At 31.4% G+C, this 21,273-nt stretch overlaps 2 protein-coding genes across 2 annotated transcripts; both read left to right on the forward strand.

The window, feature by feature from the left end:
- Nucleotides 1-2,116: 2,116 nt before the first annotated feature.
- On the forward strand, nt 2,117-9,651 carry LOC139494518 (GTPase IMAP family member 9-like). Its single transcript, XM_071282678.1, has 5 exons — nt 2,117-2,129; nt 3,171-3,230; nt 6,865-6,924; nt 7,506-7,531; nt 8,833-9,651. The coding sequence occupies exons 1-5, from the start codon at nt 2,117-2,119 to the stop codon at nt 9,649-9,651; spliced, it is 978 nt and encodes a 325-aa protein (XP_071138779.1).
- A 5,976-nt stretch (nt 9,652-15,627) lies between these two features.
- On the forward strand, nt 15,628-16,404 carry LOC139494519 (GTPase IMAP family member 9-like). The gene has a single exon (XM_071282679.1). The coding sequence runs from the start codon at nt 15,628-15,630 to the stop codon at nt 16,402-16,404; it is 777 nt and encodes a 258-aa protein (XP_071138780.1).
- Nucleotides 16,405-21,273: the final 4,869 nt, after the last annotated feature.

Raw genomic sequence — 21,273 nt, forward strand, 5'->3', positions numbered from 1 at the left:
ATCGTTTTCACACATTTTATAGGAGACTGAGTGAGTTATATAAAGTAAATACTTGATAGATTATGTACGAACGAGGATTAACGTCAATGCATATATATAAAGGCTTCATAATTATTGTGATGAGATTTATTCAATTCATGTCAATTAGTTTATAAATAGTATCCATGAACTCATCCAAGCACAACTTGAAAAAATATCATTGTCTACAGGTGATTCGTTGTTCATCTGTAACTGCTTTCAAAGTCTCGTTGTGAATAAGTTATATGAATAAATATATTTACCTCCATTTACAGGTTAATTCTATTATTATTTTGTTAATGCACGATTTCGCTTGAAGTATATAAACTCAAACCTGATTTGACCTGACCTTTCGTCGGTAGATTGTTCTGAAATACATTATAAAATTTCACACATCCTTCTATAGGAAAGGATTTTTCCTAATTAATGATCTGTCGTTTTAAAATTGTCCACTAGGATTTTCTTTTTGAGAATACATGTATTATCATTTATAAATCTGTACGTGATGGTTAAAAATTCAAGATAACTACTTTTATAAAGAAGGTATATTTGTCCTTTTTGTAGAAAATTTTAAGAAAGGTTCGTCTCGAGATTATAACGTAATTGCGGTCTTCTGGATTTATTTTGATTTAATGTTTACATCGATATGATATCTGTTTGATTTAGCTTAGTAACTATCAATCTTTGCTATATAACAGTTGATTACTTTCTCTCTATTGGCTGCCGTATCGTATCGATGACAATATAAACACCTCGTGTATGAGTTCAAGGCTTTGCATGAGGAGGCAACGTGATACCTACAAGAATTGGTTAATACAGTCAAATTAACGAATGCGAACACTCGGATCTGAAAATGCCTTGATTTTAAAAACACCACGTGTGAGAACTACAACATATGGGGAAAGGAGATTCGACAAAGCACTAGCCGTTCTATGGAATGATTTGCCAAGTGATATACGGACATCCATTCTGTAAACGCTGTTAAGAAACACATGAAAACTCATTTATTCAGACATGCATTTTCATAGTTCTTAATTTATTTTATATCACTTCAATTTTTTAATTTTTAAGCAAATATGGTTTTTGAAGTTTATAGCAAATATTTCTAACTTATTATTATTTGTACGGGTTCAATGTCTCCTTTATTTTAACATGCCCATTTATATAAGTTTTATTGTTAATCAGTAAAGTTGTAAGTTCGGTATGGGCCGATTTTGGCCTCAAATGTCAGGTTCTGACGAAATATTTTGGACACTTTTTAAAGACCCAAGTGTCTATTTTTGATTCAATTAGTTTATGAAAGAATTTAACGAATTAGTCATTAAAAACGCTCCGATTCAAGTTCAAATATCAAATGTTTATCAAATATGCCAAAAAATGTCACTTTTCAGATGTTTAATTTGTATTGTAGTCCTGTAATATTATGTTGTCATTTTTATGTCATATTTAACATAACCATTAAAGTGCGAGGTTTGGCATGCCACAAAACCAGGTTTAACCAACCATTTTTTTCTTTAAAAATGTCCTGTACAAAGTCAGAAATATGGCCATTGTTATATTACAGTTCGTTTCTGTGTGTGTTACATTTTAACGGTGTGTTTCCGTTGTGTCGTTTGTTTTCTCTTGTGTTTGAGTGTGAATTTACATTACTATAAGACGTGTCAAGGTACTTTTCTATCCCAAATTCGTGTATTTGGTTTTGATGTTATATTTGTTATTCTCATCGAATTTTGTCTAATTCTTAGTCAGTTTCTGTGTGTGTTAAATTTTTATGTTGTCTCGTTGTTCTTCTCTTATATTTAATGCGTTTCCCTCAGTTGTTGTTTGTTACCCCGATTTTGTTTTTTGTCCATGGATTTATGAGTTTTGAACAGCGGTATACTACTGTTGCCTTTATTTTTTGTCAAAAATCAAAGTGGCCGCATCAGTGTTCATCCTCAACCTTTACATATGTCATGTACTATCATCAAAGACAACTTATATTTAAATATAAAGAATGAACACAAATGCGGCCACTTTCATTATAGACGGAAATCGTCTAAAATTTAACTAAAATGTTAACATTGTGAAGATTTCCGTAATGTAGCATGACTTAATGATGCGAGTACTAGGTATGTGTGAATTGTATTGTCAAAAGCAGCCCATATTTATGTAGCAGAAGCATTCTTCTTTCCAATAAATAACTAAAAATTTACATTTTTACAGTGTTGTAAAACTGCTATATTTTGGGGCCAAAAAGGGGTCTTACTGGACCTACTCCTTTAACAGTATAGTTTTATTTGCCATTTATTTTAAATATGTTTGTTAAAGAATCTCATAACATGGGCTTTCATATGTTATTGTTAACATATACGTCAATGAATATGTTGTAAAGCGCTTATATGGTAATCTTTGATATTATGTAATGCGCTGTTATAAATACTGTATGATAAATGATCAATAAATAAATTACTTTGGAACTTTTTCCCTGCCTTTCTTTGATCTTGCTGTATATATATACGAATAATAAGCATGTTATAGAGAGGTATACAGACAATAAAAAAATAAGTTGAAGTCGTACTCAAGGGATTTATTCGCATAGCAACATTTTAATCCAACATTTCTACAAGAAGCTATAGCTTGTTGAACTCGTTGTTTGCTCCTTAAGAAAGCAAATGATAACATTGAGATGAAGTTTTGTTTTTATTTCAAAATATTTATATTAGTACTGAAATCTACTATTTACTATAACGTTTTCCTTGAATCTATAATGATGATGTAGTTCGTGCTAAAATTGGACAAACAACAAGCAGATCTAGTTTGCAGTGATCACGGGGGAGGTAATATTTTATCACTAAATGTCCCACTGTACAGTATTTCAAGTTGATCATATACATTCAGTTAACAGATTAAGATGAGCTTCAACAACTTCGGGCGTGTCGTGCGCTACTGATCTAGCTCTTCATAATTTGTGCATATTCCAGATTTTTTGTTAAAGAATTATCAAGCTCATGACACTCAAATACATACTTGACATTTTCATAACATAAGTCCTTAATTAGAATAATAATAATATATTTAAAATAAAAGTATTCATCAATAAAAAAAAAAACACATCAAAGGACAATCTGTATAAGCTGATCTTATTTTTGATGTCGTGTTATTCATTGCAGGAGATGTCATTTCTCAGACAGTTGAAAATGATGTATATGAACCTTCTGTTGATTTGAGAGGTAACGTTGTGAATAGTAAATATATTAAAGTCTGAATTCTAAAATGATTATTGACATCAGTATATAATTATGTTGTTGAAATTTTGTTAGAGTATTAAAATCAGGAAAATGTACCTTTCGGCAAAATCATGATCCCATTTTTAAAATATGATGATTTAGATAAATCATGTACTTTTAATGGTCCTTTATATTACGGTGGCAATTCTGGTTTTGATTCTCTACATTATACGTCTACAAAGTTTGAGCAATTAAAAGATTTTATAATTTAAGAAAATGTTCATCAGATATCTGATTTCAGGTAAATATCATGATATGCAGAAACACTCATAGAAGATTTGATTTTGACATGAAAAAATAACGACACACAAAAAATACGTCTGATTGTGTGCTTAAATGCTAGTATCTCCTCACCAACAGGAGTATTCGAAGAACTGAAATTATAAATTACTGTACTTTTAGCAATTAAATAATATAAGGAAACACACTATTTGATGGAAGTATAGTACACTGAGGTAATAGTTGGCACGGGAATCTGCCGGTGATTTCGTTGGATTCATGCCGATGGAGCCTTGCATGTTTCAAGAACATTTTGCTGAGAGTCGCCACTGGCATCACAGTTGCACAACAGTCGGACGACAGAGACACGACAATAACACGACAGTCACACGCGAATCCCAATACATGAAAACCTGAAAAATAGCCAAAAACAGCTCACTCATCTTAAGTTCAGAAGGCTTGTACAGTATAGGCGAAATCGTGTTATGAAAACGTAACGGAATAGAGGTGGTTACACATCCTATTGACTCAAATATTGATATTAAATTTTCCAAAAATACCTAAGATAATTTAGAGAAACTTAATGATTTTGGGTAATTAATTGTTCCAATCTTTTTAAATCAAAGTAAAATGATTTGTGTATTCTAAACTATGTCTACATGTCCTATGCAAAATATTATTGCATAGAACCTGCATCAGTGACCATACTTAAGTTATGGCTTGTTTATGGTATCTGTTACCAAAACTGTTAAACGAATGTTTTCTCTATTTCTAGTAAAAACTGATTATTTCAATAAAAAAAATGTCGTTGCAATAAAAACAGGTGGTGCTTAACTGTTTGATTTAGCTTAGTAACTATCAATCTTTGCTATATAACAGTTGATTACTTTCTCTCTATTGGCTGCCGTATCGTATCGATGACAATATAAACACCTCGTGTATGAGTTCAAGGCTTTGCATGAGGAGGCACCGTGATACCTACAAGAATTGGTTAATACAAATTAACCAATGCGAACACTCGGATCTGAAAATGCCTTGATTTTAAGAACACCACGTGTGAGAACTACAACATATGGGGAAAGGAGATTCGACAAAGCACTAGCCGTTCTATGGAATGATTTGTCAAGTGATATACGGAACATCCATTCTGTAAACGCTGTTAAGAAACACATGAAAACTCATTTATTCAGACATGCATTTTCATAGTTCTTAATTTATTTTATATCACTGGAATTTTTTTACTTTTAAGCAAATATGGTTTTTGAAGTTTTTAGCAAATATTTCTAACTTATTATTATTTGTACGGGTTCAATGTCTCCTTTATTTAAACACGCCCATTTATATAAGTTTTATTGTTAATCAGTAAAGTTGTAAGTTCGGTATGGGCCGATTTTGGCCTCAAATTTCAGGTTCTGACGAAAGATTTTGGACACTTTTTAAAGACCTAAGTGTCTATTTTTGATTCTATTAGTTTATGAAAGAATTTAACGGATTAAGTCATTAAAAACGCTCCGATTCAAGTACAAATATCAAATGTCTATCAAATATGCCCACAAATGTCACTTTTCAGATGTTTAATTTGTATTGCAGTCCTGTAATATTATGTTGTCATTTTAATGTCATATTTAACATTGCCATTAAAGTGTGAGGTTTGGCATGCCACAAAACCAGATTTAACCAACCATTTTTTTCTTTATAAATGTCCTGTACCAAGTCAGAAATATGGCCATTGTTATATTACAGTTCGTTCCTGTGTGTATTACATTTTAACGATGTGTTTCCGTTGTGTCGTTTGTTTTCTCTTGTGTTTGAGTGTGAATTTACATTACTATAAGACGTGTCACGGTACTTTTCTATCCCAAATTCGTGTATTTGGTTTTTATGTTATATTTGTTATTCTCATCGAATTTTATCTAATGCTTTGTCCGTTTCTGTGTGTTTTAAATTTTTATGTTGTCTCGTTGCTCTCCTCTTATATTTAATGCGTTTCCCTCAGTTTTTGTTTGTTACCCCGATTTTGTTTTTTGTCCATGGATTTACGAGTATTGAACAGCGGTATACTACTGTTGCCTTTATTTTTTGTCAAAAATGAAAGTGGCCGCATCAGTGTTCATCCTCAACCTTTACATATGTTATGTACTATCATCAAAGACAACTTATATTTAAATATAAAGAATGAACACAAATGCGGCCACTTTCATTATAGACGGAAATCGTCTAAAACTTAACTAAAATGTTAACATTGTGAAGATTTCCGTAATGTAGCATGACTTAATGATGCGAGTACTAGGTATATGTGAATTGTATTGTCAAACACAGCCCATATTTTTGTAGCAGAAGCATTCATCTTTCCAATAAATAACTAAAAATTTACATTTTTACAGTGTTGTAAAACTGCTATATTTTGGGGCCAAAAAGGGGTCTTACTGGACCTACTCATTTAACAGTATAGTTTTATTTGCCATTTATTTCAAATATGTTTGTTAAAGAATATCATAACATGGGCTTTCATATGTTATTGTTAACATATATGTCAATGAATATGTTGTGAAGCGCTTATGGTAATCTTTGATATTATGTAATGCGCTGTTATGAATACTGTATAATACATTTTAAATGACAAATAAATAAATTGCTTTGGAACTTTTTCCCTGCCTTTCTCTGATTTTGCTGTATATATATATATATATATATATATATATATATACAAATAATAAGCATGTTAAAGAGAGGTATACAGACAATAAAAAAATAAGTTGAAGTTGTACTCCAGGGATTTATTCGCATAGCAACATTTTAATCCAACGTTACTACAAGAAGCTATAGCTTGCTGAACTCGTTGTTTGCTCCTTAAGAAAGCAAATGATAACATTGAGATGAAGTTTTGTTTTTATTTCAAAATATTTATATTTGTACTGAAATTTACTATTTACCATAACGTTTTCCTTGAATCTATAATGATGATGTAGTTCTTGCTAAAATTGGACAAACAACAAGCAGATCTAGTTTTCAGTGATCACGGGGGGAGGTAATATTGTATCACTAAATTCCACACGGTACAGTATTTCAATTTGATCATATACATTCAATTAACAGATTAAGATGAGCTTCAACAACTTCGGGCGTGTCGTGCACTAATGATCTAGCTCTTCATAATTTGTGCATATTCCAGATTATTGGTTAAAGAATTATCAAGCTCATGACACTCAAATACATACTTGACACTTTTATAACATTAGTCCTTCATTAGAATAATAATAATATATTTAAAATAAAAGTACTCATCAATAAAAAAACACATCAAAGGACGATCTGTATAAGGTGATCTTATTTTTGGATGTCGTGTTATTCATTGCAGGAGATGTCATTTCTCAGACAGTTGACAATGATGTATATGAACCTTCTGTTGATTTGAGAGGTAACGTTGTGAATAGTAAATGTATTAAAATCTGAATTCTAAAATGATTATTGACATCAGTATATAATTATGTTGTTGAAATTTTGTTAGAGTGTTAAAATCAGGAAAATGTACCTTTCGGCAATATCATGATCCCATTTTTAAAATATAATGATTTAAATAAATCATGTACTTTTAATGGTCCTTTATATTACGGTGGCAATTCTGGTTTTGATTCTCTACATTATACGTCTACAAAGTTTGAGCAATTAAAAGATTTATAATTTAAGAAAATGTTCATCAGATATCTGATTTCAGGTACATATCATGATATGCAGCAACACTCATAGACGATTTGATTTCGACATGAAAACATAACGACACACACAAAATACGTCTGATTGTGTTCTTAGATGCTAGTTTCTCCTCACCAACAGGATTATTCGAAGAACTGAAATTATAAATTGCTGTACTTTTAGCAATTAAATAATATAAGGAAACACACTATTTGATGGAAGACATTGGTTTCTTTTTAAGTTAAACAAGTTCTGCATGTTGTTCGAAATATTTCATGTTTGCTAATTTACTGTTATTTACTGTAGATGAAGAGACCAACCAGACAGAAGAGGTAAATACCTGTATATTTTTATGATGATAGTATATAGCTCTTACACTTGGATAACTCGAAAAAGAAAAAGAAAAAGTTAGTTTCAGCTCAAATAGACAGCGAGCACAAATAAATCAAAACCAGTTTTGTTATGTTTTACTACTGCTATTAAGTGTTTAAATACCTAATACATATTTGCATTGCATACCAGTTCATTGATTCATTTTTGAGAGTAATGTTAATGTGAAGACAGTGAAATATAATATAGGGTCCGCTTTTGTCAACTTGTTTTAAAAAATAAATAAATATAAATACATTTATCAAAAACATTGTTAAGTTGTTATCAAATATTACTAAATAAGTTAATGAAAAACATGTTTACTACGTATGTGCATTATGACTTGAAACTGCTAAAATCGTATAGACAATCTGACGTCGAGATCATATAATGAAATTAATGATATGATCATAGACACATCGGTCATAATTTTTGACAATACCTCATTTTTGCTTACTAGTTTTCTTTTGTTATTTAGTTTATAGTGTTGTATTTTGTATATTATATGACTTATATTGATTAATTAAAGGTATGAGGATATTGATTACAGTTTGTGATTAGGAAATGTATATGTAACCCTTGCTTTTTTATCGCCCTTTTAAGTGATGTCACAACAAAGATCCTAAAGTTTATTTACACATACAACTGAAATGTGAATTTAAAATGAGCTTCGAAAGGTGTGATTTATTTACATTTACCAGTATATATTATTCCCTTTGACGGCAATTTGTTAAAGGTTATGGTTTCTGAAATTGGTGACCATCTAGTCTCTGATTTTGTATTGTACATTGTGTCATAGATCATATGTATTCGTTCAGTGTATGTTCATTTGTGGTCTTTTGATTGAGTTAAGCCATTTTGATTGATAGTTTATAGTGTGTTTTTCTATGTTATAATGTTAAGCTATAATTTCAGATAAGGATGAAAGATGGTACCTATTACAACGTTTAAACCCTCTGCATTTGTTTGCATATGTCCTATGTCAGGAATCTGATTACTCGTTTTTTATAAAGATTAGACCGTTGGGTTTCCCGTTTGAATGGTTTTATTCTTGTAATTTTGAGGGCCGTTTAATGATTGCTTATCGTTGTGAGCCAAGACTCTGTGTAGAAGACAGTACTTTGACTTTTGATGGTTTACTCTTACAAATTGTGATTTGTATGGAGAGTTGTCTCATTGGTTATCATGCCCCTTTTCTTATATCTATTTACTCTTGAACTGAAGTCAACACTTTACTTAAAGAGAAACATATCTTTTATTTTAGGAATTTATATCACAGTTTGACGAAGAACTGAGACTTGTTCTTATTGGTAAATCTGGTGTTGGAAAAAGTGCAACAGGGAATACTATTCTAGGGAAAGTTGCTTTTAAAGCGAAGGCTGCAAGGACGTCAGTTACGACGCATTCGCAGAGTCACGAAAGATATTGGGAGAATAAAAAAATCGTTGTTATCGATACACCAGGAATATATGATACCACAAGGTCAGCATTAGACGTGAAAAGGGAACTTATGAAGTGCATTAACATGTCCTTCCCTGGACCACATTGTTTTTTGTTTGTGATATCTGCTATTTCAAGACAAACACAAGTAGAAGACGATGCATTCAAAGACTTTGTAAAAACCTTTGGAGAACAGGTCTATAATTTTATCATTATTATTTTTGTTAGAAAAGATGAGCTAGAGGACCTGACGTTCGAAGAATTTTTAAAAATAGGATTGACCGATTCACAGTTAAATTTCGTGAAAAAAATCGGTAAAGAAAGATGTTTTTGGTTGAACAATAAGGCTTTGGAAGAAGAACAGAAAACAGTCGAATGTATTTTAAAAACCATCAATGACATGAATCAGGATTTAACAGAAACTTATTATACAAACATAATGCTTAAGAGAGTTTTACGTCCACTGACAAGATGGATTGTTGAATGTGGATTTAAAGTTACTCCGCAGTCACTGCGGAAAAAAATTGAAGAGGGCGGTGCTTTATATGAGTATCTTTATGCTGCTGGAGGTGTGTCACTAAGTTGTGCAATTGGGGGAGCTGCTGCTATTATTATTAAATCACAAAAGTGTGCTATTTTATGACTTCACATTCGCTTGGATACCAATACATCATTTTGAGCATAACGTTAATAATAATTGAAGGATCAAGAACAAAGTCAAATGACTAATTGCGCACTTTACATTGCATGTTTAATCGAACGAAAAACATCGAAAGTGGTATTGAAATTATTGCAGCCATACATGTATAATTATTTGATTACATAAATATTTAAAACACGATATTCTTAAATTTGTATTGAACAGGTTATCTGGTATCATATAAAAATGAAGATGTGGTATGATTGCCAATAAGATAACAGTACACAAGTGACATAAAACACGCACAGGTCCTCGTACGGCCAACAATAAGTAACCTCGCAGTATTGATATTAAAAGACCTTTTACTACAATGCAATCCCTGTTGTGGACTACGTTATGAATGTTAAATACTCATGATTGCAAAGAGAACAATAATGAATAAAAGGCTAATATTCACTCTTAAAGTGAATAATCAAAATGAATAATAATCTAATATATGAAAAATGGAAAACTGTTTCAGTTCTGGAAATTAAGGATTATACATCACTAAATTATTAATCAATTCCTCCCTTGATATCAAGTGGCAAATATGTCATGCATATTAACGACGAGAAACATATTTTCTATTCAAATACCGTTTGATTATTGACTGGATCAACCAAAAGCCCTTTGATTCTGAAAAATTTTAAACCATGGTATTTCGCTAGCTGTTTTTCGCGATCCTATTTGACGCCCCTGATTTAAAAAGAACGTGTTAGATAAGTCATCCCCGATTAACTTTTTAATAAATCTCAACTTAAAGACTTGCACCGGGTTAATAATTAGGAGGTAAAATAAGTAAACAAAAGAGAGCGTCATGTGATAAGATCATCCCAGGTTTCTTAGATAATGATTTTGCTTTGAATAACGATGAAAATTGCACGAAATGGTTTGCAAGATGATACACCAAGTCGGTACCAAGACTGTATAACGCAAGACCATCGTGTATTATTATTTATGAATGACTATTAATCAAGAAGAATTGGTGCGTCTGTCATACAAGTGAGAGGTTTAACGCTATTAAACCAGGTTCAATTTACAATTTTCTACATTTGAAAATGCCTGTCCTAAGCCAGGAATATGACAGTTGTTTTCCGTTCGTTTGATGTGTTTAATCGTTTGATTTTGGACTCTCCGTTTTGATTTTTTTTTTAGTTCAGTATGTTTGAGATTTTATTTAGTGGTACCTCTGGACGAATTGTTCTAGTCCAGCGATTGATATACTGGAATCGCTTAAAATTCCATGTGATAAATTTGATGTTTTCTTCGAGTGGTATTCAAATCTCTAGTTGTTGGGAAAATCGTTTTATTCGTTTTGACTAAGAAAAAGTTTAATAAACAATGCCGAGTCGCCACATTTCAATTACTCAGCTTTCTCCGGAATCGAATTACTTTTCAATTTCTCGTTAGAGCATTTGAACTCCGCCTTATTTATCAATATATATCTGAACAATTGAAAATCTGAGCTGTTCAACATCATCAGACCTGTATGACCAAATCTTCTTCCTATCATTGCATCCTTAAAAACTTGTTCCTTTAACATTATATTTTTTATATAAATTCCGATTTCATTTTCAACATATAATTTTGGCTGGTGCCCAAGTCTCTTTGTGAAAAGATTAGTAGAAACGGAAATTGTCAAAGTTGACATCGTATAAAACGCCTCGAACCAGATGGAGTGTACCATATAGTATATGCATAACGATTAACGCTCACTGATATGTCTCCGCTATTGATTGCATTAACAGTCTAATTCTTTGTTTATAATTAGCAGATGTGTTTATATTCAAGTGTGGTTATATTCATCCCTGTTTTCATTAAAATCTTAGTAGATCAAGAACGAACTCGGAATTACTTAGTTATGAATCAATTACTTCATTCTAGTGTTAATGTGATGCATGGTCGTGTAGAAGCCTTTTAATAATGTGTTTACAGTATAAAAATTAGGAGATGGGTAAGATTGTAACAACTAGACAACTACCCGACTGAATAAATAATTTTGAGACAACCAGAAGTAACCGTACTACCTCCACCAACGAGAACACACATTTTCGCTAAATCGGCTAAAAAGGGACCTACAGGAAAATATTAAACAGTTCAATTGAGAAAACAAACAGCCTAATTACAAAAAAAGAAAATTTACGAAAAACTGATATGACAGACATGAACAAACAACAACAGACCCCTGACTTGGAACAATCACATAAAGAAAGTGAAGGGGTTAAACATGTTTATTAGTGCTCAATCCCCCCCCCCCAAAAAAAAAAAATCTTACTTTGGACAGTGGTGTAACAGCACATTATAAGACCAAGCTATAAAAAAATCAGTTGAAAGGGCTAAACTCATCAGATCGATACAAAGCAGAAAACATTAAACATAATTATAGACTGGACTTGGCAGGATATTTATGCATTCTTCAAGCCTGACAACAGAAAAGACAACACGTTCAGATCTGATTGAATGCACCGTTCAAGACAGCTAGTTCAAAGCCAATAACAACTTTAAAAAATGTATCTATGACTAATTACATAAATGTTCATCTTTGAGCAAGTGGTATTTACCCGGGATGTAAAAATACTACACAGGTAAAATAGCTACAGACGTTTCATGGCTGTGGTAATAAACATCCGTAAAACATCCGTATTACGGATCGTATTACATCCGTATTACGGATGTATTCGTAATTCGGATGAAACGGTTCCGTCCGTAAAACGTCTGTAAAAATACATCCGTAAAACGTACGAGTAAAAACGTTTCTGCAGCATCCGTATTACGGCTGTATCATATTCAAAGATGTAAAAGTACCATGTATGATATACGCATGACTGTTAATACATGTATAAAGTAAAATTCTTAACTTGCTTTCAAAATTCTGCAGGCCAGACATACATATATATAGTGAATATCTGCTCCAAGGCTATAACTTTAAATATTTGCATAATATGAGTACATACATGTATAAGTATTTTTTTTACAATGTCAATGACTGAATTATAATCCTTTTCTCAAGAGCATTTTTTTTTTGTTTACAACATATTGCATAGGATTTTTCAATGACTTTAATGCAATGTTTACTGTACATGAAAACGTTCAATTGATGCACTACAACACAGAGTCGTCATTATAGGCAAGGAAAGGGTTACATATAGCAATTTAATAAAAAGTGTATATTAACAGGAACATAAAATATATATATTGATCATGGTAATATACTGTCGTGACTGTTCCCAGCTAGTAATTAACATAATTAAATGGAAAGCTTTTTAACAAGTCATGATGATTTATCAGTTTTCTCATTCTTTCATATATAATAAAAAGAGAATGAGTTTCTATAAAAATGATAAACGCTGATTTTTTCATTTATTCTTGATGTTCATTATTATATACATCCATTCCCAACTACCCTATATTTTAAGCCTAGACAAAGTGTACCCTAAGGTTTTTTTTTTAAATTATAAATAAGCACTGTTGTTGTTAAAATTTCTCTCCCATCAGCCCAAAGACTCAAAAAAATAGTGTAGATTAAAAACCAATAGTTCTCTGAAGGTCTTTTCACCAATTAGGGTCTATTTTGATATGAAAATATTTAAATTTGGTTTTAAAATATTAATTTCAGCGTCAAATGACAGCTTATTGTACTCTGATTCCAAAAAAAATAAGGTTTCTATACAAAAAGATATAAATGAGGGAGATAATTTTCTACTTCCGATTAAAAAGATTATACTTCCTCACTCACACTCACTCATCCTGTTCGTGCCTGTCAGCACATATTGCCTCAACCAGTACTCGCCACATTTGCCTGTCTTTTGCCTTCTTCTCGATCTCCTTCAAGGTTTTCCCAAGGTCTTTCATCTCTGATTCTATCATTCTGCACCAGGTCTCTTTTGGCCTCCCTCTTCTTCGTCTACCATCAGGTGTCCATCTCAAAGCAATCTTGGTGATATCTTCATTTCCTTTCCTCAATACGTGTCCAATCAAACGCCATCTCTTCCTTTTAATATCTGTCTCAATACAACAATTTTTCAAAAATGTGTTGTCGATAACTTGTACTGTTTATAAAAACAAGTGAAAATAAGCCAAAATCAAAATTTTGAATATGACCTTGACCTAATTTCCTTTTTTTTTGGCTAAGGACCTCAAATCAGAAGACCCTAGGTCTTAATTATATTTGGTTAATCAGTTGTATCTGCTTCCGGTTAAACAGATTATATTTCCGGTATTGTTTTATAGTTTACTTGACGCTGAATTAAAAAAAAATTGCTGTTCAATGTGTGTATGTATTTGAAGCTACAAATTGTTTTGAATCGAATATTAGAGAAAAGACTTTTAGTTTTATTGTTGAAGTGCACAAGTTGATGAGCAATAATGTTTAATGTGAACCGTTTAATGTTATTAATACAAAGGTTTGAAAACATCCTGGTTAATGTTGCTGGCAAAATTTCATAGGAGATTTATCTGACAAATAATAATTTTAAACCTCAATGAAGACTTTATCAAAACGAGGGGAAATAAAAGATTGATACTTTGTCGTAAAACTATTTATGACAGAAAACATGTTTATCGTAGTGACCAAATACGAGTTTTCGAATTAAATGGCATAACTCTAGTACGAGCAAATGTACATTGTCTAATTGTGCTGTAAAATGTTTATGTGGGCTTGTAGTGTATACTCTTATAGTTAACTGTTATTGGTTGTATGCTTTTGAGAGAGCTGTCCATTACGCGTTTTTATTATAATCTTTTAATTAAATTTTTAGGTGATTATGTTTTACTTTTCTATGGTTTAACTAGATATTATTATATTTTGCTGTTTTTGCTCTGTATTTGTTATATGTTTGTATTGTTTTACTCGGTCTTAACTCCTGCAGTTTGCAATCAGAATTATTCGATTGCACTGCTAAGGTATAATCAGTCTATAATTGTTCTCATAATCCAAAGCTTTAGTTTTTTGTCTTTTTTAATTATCTTTTATCAAACAATATAGTACATTTTTAAATATCCCCATGCTAAACAAAAAATGCGACATAATCCTAATAAAAATTACAGTGTACATAATCGAAAGTCACATAAAAACAAATTTATGAGAGGCAATGCCTCTGAGGCTACATTGTTTAACAAAAGTGCAAATGGATTTCCACAAATATTCCCTTGCAGTACAAAACAAATACAAACCGGCTACCTATACGTGAATTGTAAAAACAGCTGTACATTTTCAAAAGCCCTAGTAAATTTAAAAGTTCAATTTATCAACATTTTGAAATCACTCCAATCACTTCAAACCGTCCATAAACAGACGGAAACAGTTTGAAGATTCCCGTGATATCATACCTAATCTATTTATTTTTTCCTATATTTTGAATATGTTTATTCTTTATAGTTTTCCCATACATTCACTATGGAATGGACTATGTTAAGCACATGATTTAATTTAAAAAGAGATTTTCAAATTATATTAATAATCATTTCATTCAGAAAATCCCATTTGTAGTTTATTAGACAAAGGGTTGAACATGCTTTATTTAAACTTGACTTGTTTGTTCATTTGGCTCCTAGCATTTAAACCCCTGATGTACATAATGAATATTGTGAAAAGCCGTTCGGTGACCTATAGATGTTAATTTTTTGTGCCATTTGGTCTCTTGTGAAGAGTTGTCTTATTGGCAATCATACCACATCTTTTTTATAATTATCAGAAACACTTTATGTAGACATGTATTTTTACTTTAAAAAAATGTAAGTAAGAAAGTATGATTGCAATAAATTCATTCTGATCTAATTTCGAAACTGAAAATCGAAGAAACTGTTCTTCAGAAGAGAGAAACAATAGCAGTATACGTTGTTATCCACTAGGTATTTTAATCTATGTGTGGTTGTGTAAACATTATATTTGTTTTATGAATGAAAAATTGTTTATTATAATTCTATTTGTAGGACAATACAATGGAACATTCAAATGATGTACGTCTTGTACTAGTAGGGAAAACTGGATCAGGTATAAGCTCTATTGGTAATGTTATTTTGAATAGAGGATTTTTCGAAAGTTGTGTTTCTGCATTATCTGTAACGATGGAATGTAAGAGTGGGGAAATTATAAGAAATGATACTAAGATCGTTGTTGTAGACACTCCTGGACTGTTTAACACCAAGTTAAACCGAGAAACACTCAAGAAAGAAATAGCTAATTGCATGGATTTACTGACCCTCGGACCACATGCATTCCTTTTTATTTTCCATATTTCAAGGCATTCGAAGGAAGAAGAGCAGACATTGCAAGAGGTAGAACAAATTTTTGGAAATTTCTTTTGCAAGTACTGTATTGTACTGTTTGTTACCGACAAACCGATAAAGACAAAAACAGTTCAAGATTTTGTAGAGACATTGCCGGATTTCTATAGAGATTTAGTATTAAAATGTAACGGTAGAGTTCTAACGTATTGTGGAAATGCTAAAAATAACGAACTTTTGGTTGTACAAATTTTGAAATTTCAGCAGGATATTGTTCAACAAGAATCTCCTTGTTATAAAAAGGAAATGTTTCCAAAATCGGAAAAAAGTCTTAATAGATGTGCTTCTAAACCAACACATTCTATCTTATATGATCCCAAAATGTTTTTGTTCACATCTTTCGTAATGATATTGTTGTACGAGAGTACACATGTGCTTAACTTGCAATATTTCTTAGACTTTTTCAAAAGAAGGAACTCTAGTGACTTTTAGAATATTTGACGTTTTGAAGTTGAAAAAAAAATATAGTTGTTATCTTCTAAGTAAGAAAGAACCAGTATTAAATTCGAACAATTAACGTTGATAGGCAATTATTAGCATGGAATCATATGGAGAAAGATGGTTTACAAGTTAGTGAAAAACTTATTGCAAAGAAGTTCAACAGTCATTACGTTTACTTTAATCACCATGGTGTTTGGTATTACAACTGACTTCCAATACACATGGAACTACGATATGTACAAGAAATGCAATCAGATCACGAGACGAACGATTAAACATAATGTTCTTATTTTCTTCATCATCAGTTTAATGTATAGTTTGTGCAAGTCCAAATTTGTTTTGATGTTAGAAGAACCTTTATGATTTGTTGGGTACGTGTGTGCAGTCAATATCTTTGAAATTGCAGACCATGACTTGGGGAGGAATATTTTCTATTTAGAACTTATAAAAAAAAAAATTTCAAACTAGAAAAATCATGATAGTATGTTGCTAAAAAATGTTGGTGGAAGGAAATACAGCATTCGTTTATGTTGTTTTTCAACAGGTGGTTAGTACTCGAAAAAAAGTATAATAGTTAAATTAATTGGGAAGCAAATACATTATCTATTTGTAAATTGATCTTGATACTGGTGATGTTTGTCGTCAGCGTACCTCCTGTATTCATATATATTTCGCAATTCCCTTTCTCTATTAAGGTTGTTTTCGTGCACTTAGCGATTAAAGCCAATTGTGTAGTTTACTGTATGACAGAGACTGGGAATCGAAGGGCGTTGATGACTAATTAAGATATCTAGATTGAAGTTAAAAGATGATAAATATTAGTAAATGTTTTTATAATGTTGTGAACTGCTTTTGGGACACATTATAGAAAATTATAGAAAATTCTACTGTTTATCATTTGACCAACTTATTCAAGTTCAAATACTACTAACAGTTTGTTTATCTTTGTGAGCAAATACATGATAGTTTATCAACAAACTTTGTGATTAAAATTGAAAGTTTATTTAAATAATTATATAGATATGTAAGGATTTTAAAGATATAATGTTTATAACGATTGTCCAATTCAACAACTTTCATATGACATTTAGCAGCATATAAGATAATTTTACTTAACGACCTATCTATCTAAACAATAAAGTACCCAAGATTATATCGACAAAGATCAGTACCATATGCATGCAATTGCGCTAGTTGTCGTGAGTTTATTAGAGATCAACTAATAATAAGGATATCAGTATTCATCGACACAAAAATAAAAAAAGTATGTATTGTAATGCAGGCTTGGAAAGACGATGATATCCAACGACCAATTGTGTAAATCTCATTTTCAGATTTACCAGACATAAAGTCCGAATTCGCTTCACTTATACGAAAACGAATGCGTATCTTCAAACTAAAAATTTGCTGTTCTATATGAATCTTGTATACAATGATTTGAAGTAGAAATCTTGTCAAAAGTTCAGATGTTATGACTGAAAGGAGGTTCGCCATTTCCGGGCTTTTCCACAAATAAACTTAAACATTATTTGTATTTACTTATTATAAGGTGCTGATTTCCCCCTTTGATCACGTTTTGACAATTGTATAGTTAATTTCAAAGGTAATGAATGCGTATGGGTATAGCAGTGTTTTCTCATGTCTTTAGTCGACATAAAAAATATGGAGATCCGAAATAATAAATCTGTTTATTATTAAAAACATAAGGATATTCCTCTCTTTAGTGCAAACATTTGATTAGATATGAAATATTTGATCCAAATGATCCAACGTTTATAAAGTACTTAAAAGTAATTTAGAACTTTTTTTTTCGCACTTATTTAAAACTCTTTTAAATGCGGTTTAATAGTTCTGGGGACTGTTGATAGACGCGCTCTTATGACTCCTACAAGTTATTAGATCATCTCTTTAAGCATCTGTGTCATTAGTGCGTTTAGCAAACATTTCATAACTTAGAAAGAAAAGGTCATAGAAATCGTCCAAACGTTAAGACACTAAATGGCAAATGACTAAATTAGTACGGCGGCTTTGTGGAAAATTGTGCACATCCTGCTACAAGCATGAAATTTGGCATAGACCTTCCTCAACTATTACTCTTTTATTTCAGATAGGGAGGCATTTGCAAAAATTGTCTCACTTCCGGTAAAATTCAAAATGGTGGACGTCATACTTAAATCAGACCAATATCGAAGGCCAGTGTGTAAACATGTGTTATTATCATGTTACTATCATAATATTTGGTACAAACCTTTGTTTTTTACTACTTTTAAATAAATTAAATAGATTAGATGTTTTCAGAAACCCTACTTCCGGTGAAAATCCAACATGGCGAAAATTGTACTTAAATAAGCTTATTTTTTAGGGAGGGTAATTGAAATGTGTTTTAACGTATTGCTTCTATTATTACATTGTGCAGAAACCTTTCTTTTGTGATTCTGGTGGATACAATGTATAAGACATATGTCTTAAAAACCCTTACTTCCGGTAATATCCAAAAATGGCGGACATAGAAATGTCAATTTATTATTCAAATTTTCAACTCTTTTTAGAATGTGAAGAAAATGATTTTTTTTTTGTGCTGATCATTAAACTTTTGGCTTTAAGTTATCCCCAAAACCACTTATTCTATCATGTCGTAAATGTTAAAATATAAACTTGACACTTCCGGTAAAAATATGACGTAAATTTCAAAGATGAGTCCTCAATCTATTTCTTCGATGTAGAGTTTTGGATAGATTGATTAAAACAAAATGAAATCACTATAGTACTAAAACATATTTGAAATTACTACAATTTTCGTCCCAAAATAACGATCACCACTACATGCACACATCGCAGTGCACGGTATTCACGATTTTCCACATTACAAAATGACCGCGGCAACCTTTCTTACATCCACACTGTACAAGCTTCTGACAAAATGATGAGGCCTCAAAAAGACCAGCACAAAAAAAAATCATTTTCGTTACATTTTAAAAAAAGTTGAATATTTGAATATCAAATTGACATTTCTATGTCCGCCATTTTGGATATTACCGGAAGTAAGAGTTTTTAAGACATATGTCTTATACATTGTATCCATCAGAAGCACCAAAGAAAGGTTCCTGCACAATGTAATGATAGTAGCAATACGTTAAAACACATTTCAATTACCCTCCCTAAAAATAAGCTTATATAAGTACAATGTCCGCCATGATGGATTTTAACAAGAAGTAGGGTTTTTGAAGACATCTAATCTATAAAATGTATCAAAAAGTAGTACATAACAAAGGTTTGTACCTAATATTATGCTAGTAGAATGATAATAACACCTTTTCAAAAACTAGCCTTCGATATTAGGCTGATTCAAGTATGACGTCCCCTATTTTGAATTTTACCGGAAGTGAGACATTTTTTTCCAATGCCTCCCTATCTGAAATAAAAGAGTAATAGTTGAGGAATGTCTTTGCCAAATTTCATGCTTGTAGCAGGATGTGCACAATTCCTCTGAAATATGCTTGTAGCCGCCGGACTAAATCTGATTAATTTGGTAAAAATGTTATCTGCATGTACTATCCATTTACAAATTAATCATGCTTATGGTATACAAAATTTGTGTCTAAAAAATTATATCCATATTCATTTCCATTCGCAACAAATATTGGATAATTATCCTGCGTTGAATGATATATAAGTGGACATTAAGTGTTTTTAGGTAGCTTTTAATGCATAAATTTAATATGAAATGTTTTATAGCAGTAGTCCAAAGTTTAGGATTAATCTGTATTGAGAGAATAAAACTTGAAGGAACAGGTAACGAGATTAAAATCAATGCAAAACTAACGGATTGCGGGTAAGTTGTAATGCAGTATGAGGGAATTTTAGAAAAATATCTATCCTCCAAGTATTGCAACCATATGTTTGCGTGCTTGTTTTTGTGTAGTAATTAGGTTCATTTCTGATTTGAGTAGTGTGTGAATATTGTCTGGATTTCTAATGATTTAAATCAGTTTTGAACCGTTAATGTGCATTGATATCTGAAATAGAAATAACAGTATTCTATTCGGATTTCAGTTATTAGATAGAGATATCTCCGCGCAGTGAATAATCTGGCACATTAATTCCAATATTATGCTTTATGTCTATGTTGCTTGGTTAAAATCATTGATTTCACAAAATTCATAATTCTCAGAGAATATAAATGCCTGCACATTGGAAATAGTTCTTTAAGTGATGATGAATGTTTTATTTTGAAATATTTTCAGTGCAATTTTAAGAACAATTCTATGTTTTCATATGTTAATTTTTCTCGATAACTTAACATAATTCCCGGGCGTTATTCATTTTTGAGGGAGTCTGACTGGATTCATATAATAAAGGTATCCAAGATAACTTTTACTTCTTAAATCAATAAACCTACAACTAATCATATACATAGTAAGTACTTGTAGGACTAGTTTGTCAGTACATCTAGTATAAAAAAAAATGAAAAATTAACTCAATAAACAGAAAACAGTAGTAGGAATCAGCTAGTCTGCAAATAGGTTAGTTGTACTGGGCTGAATAGAACCGAACCCTTCCCCTCAAAGTAACTCTTTACAAGATAGATTCCTGTATCTGTTTTCACTTTGTTCGAAGAGATGATCTTATGATGACTACTTAAAACTCTAGGTTTAAAAACTTCCTTGTAAGCAGCAATCAATTGCCAAGGAAATAACGACATGAAATGCAATTTACATATCATCGTATAAACTATGATAGGCTGGAATGTTGCTACATAGAAACGAAAATCATCTCTATTGTCGTTCAGTTTTGTTCTAAATCGACCCACATTATCAATTTCTAGATGTAAATCAAGATATGGGGAAAACTTAACTATCG

Source organism: Mytilus edulis, chromosome 11 (assembly GCF_963676685.1).
Source record: "Mytilus edulis chromosome 11, xbMytEdul2.2, whole genome shotgun sequence".
Classification (NCBI taxonomy): Eukaryota; Metazoa; Mollusca; class Bivalvia; order Mytilida; family Mytilidae; genus Mytilus; species Mytilus edulis.

What these genes read in the sequence shown, in the direction of transcription:
- LOC139494518 (XM_071282678.1), top strand. An exon ending in ACCTTCTGTTGATTTGAGAG is followed by an intron (nt 3,231 to 6,864) that starts GTAACGTTGTGA and finishes TATTCATTGCAG; the next exon opens with GAGATGTCATTTCTCAGACA. An exon ending in ACCTTCTGTTGATTTGAGAG is followed by an intron (nt 6,925 to 7,505) that starts GTAACGTTGTGA and finishes TATTTACTGTAG; the next exon opens with ATGAAGAGACCAACCAGACA.
- LOC139494519 (XM_071282679.1), top strand. Translation starts at nt 15,628, where the DNA reads ATGGAACATTCAAATGATGTACGTCTTGTACTAGTAGGGAAAACTGGA.